The sequence below is a fragment of the Eurypyga helias genome, unplaced genomic scaffold (assembly GCF_000690775.1).
Source record: "Eurypyga helias isolate BGI_N326 unplaced genomic scaffold, ASM69077v1 scaffold25985, whole genome shotgun sequence".
In the NCBI taxonomy this organism is placed as follows: domain Eukaryota; kingdom Metazoa; phylum Chordata; class Aves; order Eurypygiformes; family Eurypygidae; genus Eurypyga; species Eurypyga helias.
Window position 1 is genome coordinate 1 of NW_010249867.1, and position 10789 is coordinate 10789.

General features: G+C 41.2%; 1 protein-coding gene across 1 annotated transcript; it reads left to right on the forward strand.

Moving 5' to 3' along the window:
- Nucleotides 1–1201: 1201 nt before the first annotated feature.
- Nucleotides 1202–10137, forward strand: ORC4 (origin recognition complex, subunit 4; the record flags this gene model as incomplete). Its single annotated transcript, XM_010151519.1, has 7 exons — nucleotides 1202–1273; nucleotides 3549–3625; nucleotides 5289–5379; nucleotides 6633–6708; nucleotides 7113–7198; nucleotides 9155–9203; nucleotides 9986–10137. Coding segments are annotated over exons 1-7 (603 nt in total), but the record flags the coding sequence as incomplete, so codon positions are not given.
- Nucleotides 10138–10789: the final 652 nt, after the last annotated feature.

A 10789-nucleotide genomic window follows, 5' to 3' on the forward strand; every position in this document is an offset into this window, starting at 1 on the left:
AACCTTCCGAGCCCCGGTTATACCGAGCTCCTCGCCCGGTGGTGTTGCTGTTCCCGTTGGAATAATTTAACGGTGTCACTTCAGCCTCTCCTGCCCTGTGTCCCCGTGCCTTGTGCTTCTCCGCGGCTGCCTCCCATCCTTTGCAGACGCAGCTACCGTGCCGCGGGGCTGAACGGCGCTGGCCTTACGAGAGAAGGAGCAAAACTGGGAGAAGAGGGAAACGGCTGCATTAAAATAAGCTGAAACTGCTGCAGAGCAAGTCTGGGCGGCTTTCTGTTAGCACGAAGAAGGAGAATTGGTTTTTACTCATGCTGCTTATCGAGAGGGGTATGATGGTTATTATAAGCTACACCGCTATAAACACGGATAACCAACTGTGCCTTTAAAACATTAATTATTGTGATTCAACATGTTACTGTAGCTTGTTCCAGGTGCAGAAACATAGTTTCAAATACCGAGTTTATCGGTTTAACACGGTTAAAACTAACAAGTTGCACTTGGTGGTTGGTTGGAGGAGAAGGTGTACAAATGCCACTTGTTAGTATAACTTAATTGAAGAGTATCGATTTGGTTGTTCACAGCAGTGTGAACACAAGGCCAGGCTGGATGAGGCTTGGAGCAACCTGGTCTGGTGGAGGGTGTCCCTGCCCATGGCAGGGGTTGGAACTGGGTGGGCTTTAAGGTCCTTTCCAACCCAAACCATCCTGTGATTCTGTGTATCTGAAGTGTAAAGGTATGAGCTGTGCCACTCCTAGTTCTGTGCAAGATCAGCTTGTGCGTAGCAGTGCATCTTGGTGGGACTTGGCGTGTGATTCACAGGCTTGTGAATGTCATTGTTGCCGTTGTGAACTTGCTAGATAAACTTGGAAAAAACCCTTTCATATCAGTTGCATTAGTTACTGTTTGCACTGTGTTGAAGCATCCTAAAGGAAATGCTGTTTGGAAGTTGTATGTGAACATGGATTTTATCTAATCAGAAATTAATTAAAATGCCTTTTTTTTTTTTATCAGTAAGTGAACTTCATCTTTGTCGGTTAAGAGACGATGTTCGTTACAACTTAAGCTCTTTCGAATGAGCACATCTTGTGTTTTCTGCACTCAATTTAGTTTTCTAACATCTAAGTACAGTTTCTGACCAACATAATTACTTGGAAAACAGAGTAATTTAGTATAACTTCAACATTCTCTTTCTTATTTAAGGATGAAAACTTCCGCAATGAGTAAACGTAAGTTAAAGGAGATCAGTGGAATAAATGGAGAATGCATTTCACAGGTTAGTAACGTCTGTTAGCTGACCTTGTTAAGTTCCAAAACGTTTTGATCCTCTGCCATCCTTGACATTCTGTAGTTTTTTATTAGACCAGTTAAAGTGACTTACAGATACTCAGTGTCATTTCTAGGGCTGTAAATGTTTTTTGTATTTACGTTCTGAATTCCTCCCAGCTTCTCACCTGGTGTTGGCTTGTTTCAAGTGTTACGGGAACGACCTACTTTTTGGAGTCTTAAGAAAAATGGTATGGCATGGTCTTGTGCTTTTACGGCCGTTGGTGGTAACAGATTTGCATAAATCTATTTTTGTCTAATCTGATAATTTATCTTGCAGTCTGTAGGGTGAACCAGAATCTAGGGGACTTTGTGTTTTTAATAGCATAGGTTAGGCAGGATAGCAACTGCTGAATCAGGTTTTGTTTATTTTTTTTTTAAGCTTTATTCATCTGTTTTCTGTAAGTGGCTACTTAAAAACTGTGATGCATCTTGTAGTGAGTTACCTCTGGATCAGTGATTTCTTAGAGTTTTCCTTCATTTACCTATCAAATCCCTTTATAGGGAGAAAATCTTTCCACTTTGAATGGACAGTGCTGGTTGTTCAGATAGATTGTTTATTGAAACAATAAATCTAGGAATTACAAGACTTTGGTAGAAGAAAAAAAAGAAAAATCAGGTAGAGAAGTACAACTATTAAAAAATTAATTTCATAAAGTGGAATTATTAGCAAAATAGGTGTCGGTTGTTCTTGTCCCCATTATTTAGACTTGCTAGGGAGTACTTTGCAAGGATGCATCTACACCCATTTATTTTTAAACCAAACACGTAGAGCTGATGGCGATAATTCCATCATAAATGAACATTAGCTCAGTGTTAGAAGAAGATGTATTTTCAAGATACTAAAAGGCTGTTAGTGACATACCCCAGGACTGGTCAGCTAAAACGGGCATTAAGGAGTAACGACTACCTAAGGGAAACATTTGTGGTACAGTATTGCCCCAGCATAGGTTTACCTGGGGTAGAATGCCCCACTTTGTCGTGATTTCTTAGGATTCAGCAGAAATTAAGGAGGACTCCATTAAGAGGTAGGGAAAAGCTGTATAGGAGGAAGATGAGCCAACTCTGATGAAAAGACTGAAAAAGCATTGACACAGGTTTGCATGAGAATGGTAGAGTTATTGTTTAGGTCCAATGAACATTTGCGTAGACTGAAGGGTAAGGTGCTCAAATGTGATTTTTAAAGGGAAATCGCCTCCTTAACGTTTTGCTATTTAATCTCTGAAATTATTTTGACAGTGAGCTCTTAAATTGGACAACAGAAGTTGTAAGAGGATGGAGTACACCGGTATTTTAGGAGAACTTAAATGAGGGTGGGGAGAAGCAGTGGTATAGAGTCTTGTAAAGTCTTAAAACTTGGGACTGTCCAGTTTGCATGCCACTAGTCAAGTGGTAGGAAGAAATCTGCTGTGATGCTGAAGGTTGGCTGTTTGGGAATTGAAGGCAGAATTTTAAGTACCAGTCCTTAAGGTGGAAAGCAGAAGTCAGTGCAGATGTGTATCTAAAGATGTCCCAAGCCATAGGCCCAAATTAATAGTTAAAAGGACTGTACTCGCTGTGCGATTTGAATGACTTCAGGACTTGATCTGAAAATCAAGCTGGATAGGTATCATTCCATCCTTTGTAAGCAGTGTGTTAGCTTCAGTTTCATCCTACTTCCTGCTCCCCTCTGAATGTTTAGGAACAAGGTATCTGAACTGAATCTTGGAAGAAACTGTAGATTTGGTACTTTCTAATGTTGGATTGTGGTAGGCTGCAACATTGTTGTGAGTGGCGCAAAAAGCGCGTTCACTGGGGGTTTAGAGAGTAACCGAGCGGGTTATGTTTTATTTAAGTCAGCTGGTAAATGCTTTCTTGCCTCTGTTACACAGTAAGTCAGAGCTATGCATTAGACAGCCCTCTGACGTAATTTTGGTGACAAGTACAACATCCCTTTGGGGGTGAAGCAAAGAAACCGTAGCAGATGGGATCAAGGACATGTATTGCTGTCATTTAATTGCGTTTTCTCTTTTCTGCTACAAAGGAGTCTGTTAATGTTCTGCCTACTGCAGCCTCAGTCTTACGTTCAAGACCCCGGTGTCATTGATGACAACTAAAATTGGCATGTTACAGACTAACCACAGAAACATAACTTTTACTAGTACTGTACTGCAGTGATTACATTATTGGTACGTTCTGGCGTTCGAAGCACCAAGCATTCTTTCTGTCTTATGTTATATCCGTAGGCACAAAAAATTTTACGTGAAAGATTCTGTCACCATGATGCTACTGGAAAACTGTTTGGGATTGAACATCAGTACAGGTGAGTGAGCAGACCCAAATACTAAGTAATTTCTACTTTAACCACAGTAGAGAAAAATACTAGGTGAGGTCAGAACTTCCTGCTTCTTCTGTTTTTCGAAATTATACAGGCTTAAGTGACTTGCAGTGCAATGCTGCTGAAAACGGCTTGCCTCAGACTGTGAGAGTTTGTATACAACTCTTGCTAGCTGCTTTGTCCAGCTCTGAGTGTTGGGTTTCTTGTCCTTGTTTCAAATCTATAATTCTTCAAATGTTTTTGGGTTTTTGAGCCTGAAAGATACTTCTAGTGCATATTCTAAGGCTATGTTCAATGACCTGGCCAAGCAAAAAGTTAAATCCTCTTGTGATTTTACTTCAGACTCTCTCCTGTTTATTGGTAAGCTGTGCTAAAAGTAACTCTTAAACCTTGGATGCCAACATCATGTTTCTTCAAGTAGAGACCCATATTTAAAATTAAACTACTTCTTGGGGTCATGCAGATGCAGAGGTTAAAGTTAGGGTGAAGAGACCTGCTGTGACAGTAATGTCATCTCAATACTAATCCTTCTACAGATGCAGGTCAGATCCTGAAAATAACAAACATGTATTTTAAACAATAAGTTTTCCCCAGAGTAACTTTAACAGTTGAATCATCTGACATGAGCATTGGTTTCCTTACCCTTACAGGAAGGAAAAGAACATTTCTTTTATTAAAAGTGTAGTGTGATATACATGCAGGACTCGCATAGGCGTTTTTATTGCTGTGCAAAAATGTATTTCTGTGATGTTAGTATTCTACAAAACAAGCCTCCCCTCTTCATACTGCAGTTCTGGTAAACAGTTTTCAGACTGGTTTCTACTTCAGTGTGTCACTGTTGGGGAATTGTACTGGAGAGAAAACACCATGAACTTCCCAGCCCTTCGTTTTCCTTTCCCAAGATGTATCAGGGCTCTTGGCCATAGTCGGCTCTCAAACAGTGACGAACAAAAACTAAATGTGTTGGCTACAGCTGTCCTGGGATGACTCTGTCGCTCCTTTAACAGCGATTGCATGATGTCAATATTCCAAGTTTAAAATAAAAAGGCATGTTAAGTGTGTGCTTTTGTAAACATTTGGGGATTGGCAGCGTGAGTAGTTTTTATAAGTACTTTAAATGTGATACTGGGTGCGAAGTCTGTCTGAAGATAATTTAGAGTTGTTCCTTGTGCCTTCTTTTGAATGCCTAAATTTAGCATATAATCAGTTTTATGAAAATGGTTAAAATGAACATACCCCACTAGATCATTAATTTTTACTGGTGTAAAGTTTTTCCTTCACCATGTTTGCTGCTCTTCCTTTTTCGTGAGCCATAGTGGTAACACAGAAAGTGATCTGCCTTTTTTTTTAAAGACAAAAATGATTCTTGAAGTCTGTCCTTTCATGGTGGAGAATTGTAGAACTTTATGAATTAGTGATACTCTCCACTTCTGCGTGTTTTAATATTTTAAAATATTTTAAGAGATCTGATCACTCAGCCTTTGGTACTTCACTGTATTCCATTTTGCATGCCCTGAGTATTAGCTCTGAGAGCACGCTGAAATGTCTCGAGTTCTCTCTTCGGTTCTGAAGACTCTTTGCATTTGCCTTAGTTGCAGTGAACGTTGTCGGGTTTGAAGTTTTTAACCTATTGCTGTTGTCAGCGCAGACATCTGCTGGAACTGCTGAAACGGACTATGATCCACGGAGAAAGTAATTCGGCCCTTATTATTGGACCCCGAGGATCAGGAAAGACTGCGGTATAAAAATCTGTTAAAAGTTTATGCAGGGTGAAATTAAGCAGGAGGCAGACAACCTCACTGAAGTCCTTTTGGAGCTACGTTTTCAGTGCTGCCTGTTTTTAACGAGAGAGTTGCTGATCACCCACACGTAACTTCAAAACCTTCTAGGACTTGGTGTGAGCTAATTCTGCTGAATAACAATATGGAGGAATTTATTTCCTAACAGCCTTGTGAAATTTTTCTAACACTGAGTTCTTAGTGAATTTGTAAAATAGAATAGCTTTGTGTGCAGCTGACAAACCACGTACCTGTCCATCCTCACAGCAACTGACAGCATGTGTGGGTTTGGGATTCTTTGCGTGTCTTCACCAGGTTCCATGACATGCTACAGGTACCCAAAACACCTAAAATGGAAACAATTTTATCAGAACAAGTTGCATCTGTCTAGATCGTAGATTCTTCTTTCAGCATTTCTCCCATTACGCTTCAGTAATGGCTCTGGCCACAGGATTCCACTTTGCAATTAAAGCCACGGCAAAAAGTATTTAAGATGGAAAAATTTCAAAAAATTACTTTGGAACTCTTCCCAAGTGCTAAAGCAAGTGGCCTTCAAGCTTTTAAATGCAGTTGAATAGAAATAAATTAATAGATGGTAAACATTCATGATACAGCTGACACCAATCGTTCTGCTTATTTGTTGATAGCTTTCTGGTTTTGTAAATTTGGGACCCCTGAATTTTATAAGCAGCAGTTGATTTAAATATGTCCAATTTAATCTTGTCTCATGCTGCTTAACTTCAAGGTAAAAAGAAATAGGCACAGTGTCTAAGACCTAAAGCAGAGATTTTTGTTCTACAGCATCTAATGAAGCAACAAAGCCGAATACTGTACTGACTCAAGACCAATCCTCTCACATCTCAAACTCTTAAAGCTTGTTTTGATTAAGGCAAAAGCCTTAGATATTACCCCCAAAAATGAGTGACGAAAATGAACAGCTTAGCTTTTACCCCCCAAAATCAGCGACTACAATCCTGGGCTTATTTTTATATTTCCATCCTAATTCAGCCGAATGAACAGATGCAATTGCTACAGTCATGATAGGGAATCAAAGTTGTCATTTTAGTATTTTAGTCTTGAAAATACTCAAAAACACTGTTACTTAATGAAACTGCACATACAGTTTCTGATGTGATAACATCTGTTTTCATGCTTTTCTTACTGTGAATACATTAATCTTCTTAGAAAGAAATTGTGTCCTTTTTTTCCCCTAGTTATTAAATCATGTCTTAAAAGAGCTCGAGAAAATGAAACAAGTTAGAGAGAACCTCTTGGAAGTTCATCTGAATGGCAAGTAATATACTGCATTTTTCAAATGTGCCGTTATAGTCAGTTGCTGTATTTTGTATGTGCTGAACAGCAGTTGGTTTCAGCAGTTTTAACCTAGCCTCAATTAGACACGTTTGTCTGTGAGCCCCAAAATGCCTGGGTTTATATCCTTCTAGACAAACAGGACAGTTGTGCTTTTTAATGGCTTTTCAGAATGTTAAAATCAGTTCAGTTGTGACTGAATTGTTTTAAGTAACTGATTACGTGTGGGAAATGGCTGTCTAGTCTGAATTTATATGGAGGGTTAGCTCTGTAAGGCTGGAAGTCGGAGAGAAGCTTCTGCACAGGTTTCTGGTGTCTGTGGACGCAGCCCTTTGGAGTGAAGGAGAACTGCCACTTCTTCCTGAAAAATCATTTTCTTCCAGGGCTCCTGCAGACTAATGATAAGGTGGCCCTGAAGGAGATCACCAGACAGTTGAACCTGGAAAACGTGGTTGGAGATAAAGTTTTCGTAAGTATCAACTTTACCCTTTGTGATCTCCCTCAGAAATCCTCCCCTGACAACGGGGCTTCACAGAACGCGCCTGGCTGAGACTGAATGGGCTTTGAGGGTGTTTTAGCAAAATCCCCGCGGGCTGGCTCAGTCCTCCCACAGCTTTCTCTTCCCAAACCCTTGGTGACCGATGGCAGCAGGGAACCGTGGCAGCGTTTCCCTGTGAAAACGCAAACGCTTAGGGCACGCTAGCAAATGCTTGTGCTCTGCACGAGTGCTGAATGTTCCTTTATGCTGGTTGAGCAATATTGGTGCTAAGGATACTTTTTCAAAAACACATCAACTTGGAGAAGGACGAGGAGTGGAAAGGCTGTTTTAACATTTACCTCAGGCCTCTAAATGAAACAAGAGCCGTTGTTCAGAGGGGTAGGGTATTTTGGAAACATCGGCTTTAACATGTAGGACAGAGTAAGGGAGTTAACTAGCTAAAAAGCAGTATCTTTAGGGTATTTGCAACCTGTTCTAGCGCATAGGGAAATCTGTCCAGGCTTCCTAGAGCTCCTGTTTTGCACGGAATTTCTATTAAATTATATGTTTCTATTGACCTTTTCCCAGAGATGATAAACTCATTCACATTAGTACTAGAGTCGGGAATAAGGAGAATAACGGACATGCTTCAGATTAAATTTCACTCACTTGAGTGTGAAATAGTTGGGCTGGTGATCGGAGCTAGCCTGGTCGTGGTGCCGTTTGTGGGGTGACAGTGATCCAAGCGGCTAAAGCAGAGCTATGAGAGGGGAGAAAGGTGAATTCTCAGTAGATGAGGTTTATTTTCACCAGCTGCGTGCAGAGAGCTGAAGAGAGAAGGTGCTACTACTTCAGCTGAGCGAAACCAGAGAACTTGGTTAGAGGCAGTGTGGGACTCAAGATGCTGTGTAGATGGTATTGCTGAGGCTTTATTGTCTTTGGAAAAGCCTGCTTCTTAGGCTGTGTTTTGGTTTCTCATGCAAAATGATTTTTAGATACAGAGAATGGAAAATAACCTTCCTGGTGGTGAGCTAAAATTTCCCATATAAAGCTGCAATAAGAAAAGGAATTAGCAAGTAATTAATTTCGGCATAGCCATTGGAATGAGCTCTCTTTTTGACAGGGAACTGGAACAACATTTCAAGCTCTCCAGTTCCCCTACCAAAAATGCTGGAGGCAAAACGGGACTCAAAATATGTTTAATTCCTCTAGATTTGTCCTGATTAAGTTCCCATGGAGAGCACTACTTTAAACTTTGGCCATCAAATCCCTTTGGTTGCACAGAGGCACGGCAGCCTACTGATGCGCAGGCATACTCCTCTCCATAGAAACTTTTCCTTCCTTAGCTTTTGCAGCTCCCATGCAGAGAGTAAGTTGGCTTTACGCCCTCTTTGACAGGACTTGTGCTCTGCAGTTACAGTTATTTCCCAGCTCACAACTTGTGTGCTTCGGAGTGTGTCCGTGTGTGTAACCGAAGCAGGATGGGACAGTCATAGCAGTTCATTTTCCGGCGTGAATATTTGCTGCTCTCATCTACCTAATTGCACGTTGAAAAGCTGCCTACTGGTTGTCCTCAGCGGAGCACGTTAGGTGGCAGTTTTTGCCTCTGTGTGGATGGAAGATGGGTGTGCAATAGCTGTTTAAGGAAAGCTTGTAAATAGAGCTTAGTGTTGTAGGTATTTTTCTGATCAGTAATTTTTGCCTGTCTTATGCAATAAGTTTGAGGGTTCCAGACAGGAAAAAAGTGGGTCGATGTGGAGTTAACTATCAGTTTTCTTGCCCTGAAGAGGTTACGATTACACGATGTGAAATTTCATTGTAAATTTTTGAATATGTGCTGGTTTGGAAGGAGACAGCCTTCATTACATGCCTGAACTTGATGTAGTTACACCATTCTGAGCTTGACTCTGAAAATCTATTGTGAAACTTTTTTTCTTCTCTGTGTAGGGCAGTTTTGCTGAAAATCTTGCGTTCCTTCTTGAAGCTTTAAAGAAAGGTAAACACTCGTACAATCACAGAACGGTTTGGGTTGGGGGGGAGCTTAAAGCCCACCCACTCCCACAGGGACACCTTCCACTAGACCAGGTTGCTCCAAGCCTCATCCAGCCTGGCCTTGGACACTTCCAGGGATGGGACATCCACAGCATCTCTGGGCAACCTGTCCCAGTGCCTCCTCACCTTCTGCGGGAAGAATTCCTTCCTGATATCCATTCTAAACCTCCCCACTTTCAATTTAAACCCGTAGCAACACTAATTACGAGTAAACACTAGTAAACCCCTGTGCTGACACATTCTGTGTTTGTCACTTCCCTGAAAAGTTGGCATCCAATGTGGTTTTTCATTAACTTTTACAAGAGTTATGAAGAAATCTAGCCCCACAGTGTGTCCTGGCTACAAAATAATGTGAAAAAATACAGAATACTAAACAAACATTAACCTAATGTGCCTGGTGCCGTAAAGGCTTGCACGCGATGGTGAGCTGTGAAGGACAGGCTCTTTTGTCCAGATTGAAGCTATTAAAAACAATGGGCTTTTAAATCCTGACAGATCTGCCTTCCCTTGCAACCAGAAGTGGTGCTTGGTGAATCGCTACAGACCTTTACCAGCTTTTCAGCGTGGTTCTCATTTCACTGTTGGAGCAGTCCCTGTGTGAAAGGAGGGCTTAGTGAAAAGCTCAAGGAAAAGGTGTGAGTTGTTAAACCCGGAATTAGGGAAAGCTGTAGAGATGGTAGTCTGATGATGAAGCTCCCATGCTAACTTTTAAAACTGCTCTCTCAGGAGATCGAACCAGCAGTTGTCCAGTCTTGTTTGTCCTGGATGAATTTGACTTGTTTGTTCATCACAAGAACCAGACGCTGCTCTACAACCTCTTCGATATATCCCAGTCAGCACAGACTCCCGTGACAGTTATTGGACTTACGTGTAGACAGGTAAGAGATTGCGCTTTCTCCACGTTTTTAGATGTTTTCAAGACACTTTTGACTTAGTTGGGGTGTTTTGTCCTTTCCTGGAACCTTATTTAATTTACTAAGAGTCTGTTCTCAATCATCCATTTTTCTGACCTTTGAGTTGGGAACGGGGAAGGGGGAGATAATGATAAGGAAATAATTTGTGCTGAGAACAAACTGAGGTGACCAAAAAACGGCAAAGCCTCCAGTTTTACTGTGAGAGGAGCAGGTTTCCATTTCTAAGGAGGCACAAGGCCTGTGTTTCCACAGAAGAGCCACATTTATCCATGTGGCCAGCTTATATTACGCTGTCGTTGGCTCTTTGGAGAGGCTCCTGGGCGTTCCGCGTTCTTGGTCAGCAGCTGGTCAGCAGCTTGGTCAGTCAGCAGCTGGTAAACACAGACTTGTATTAACCTACAGCGTTGAAATCCGAGGACAGGGAATTTTTTTGAAACAACCTCTTTCCTGGGGCACACTCACCATAGTATTTTCATGTTCAAAATGGGTTTAGGATCCCTGTTCAGCTCACAGCGAGTTTTGCAATGACATCGTAGGGAAGTGTGGACAGATTCTGTGTATACTGTGAAATAATTCTTTGTAACACTATGGAAGTTGATTTTTTTTTTTTAATAAA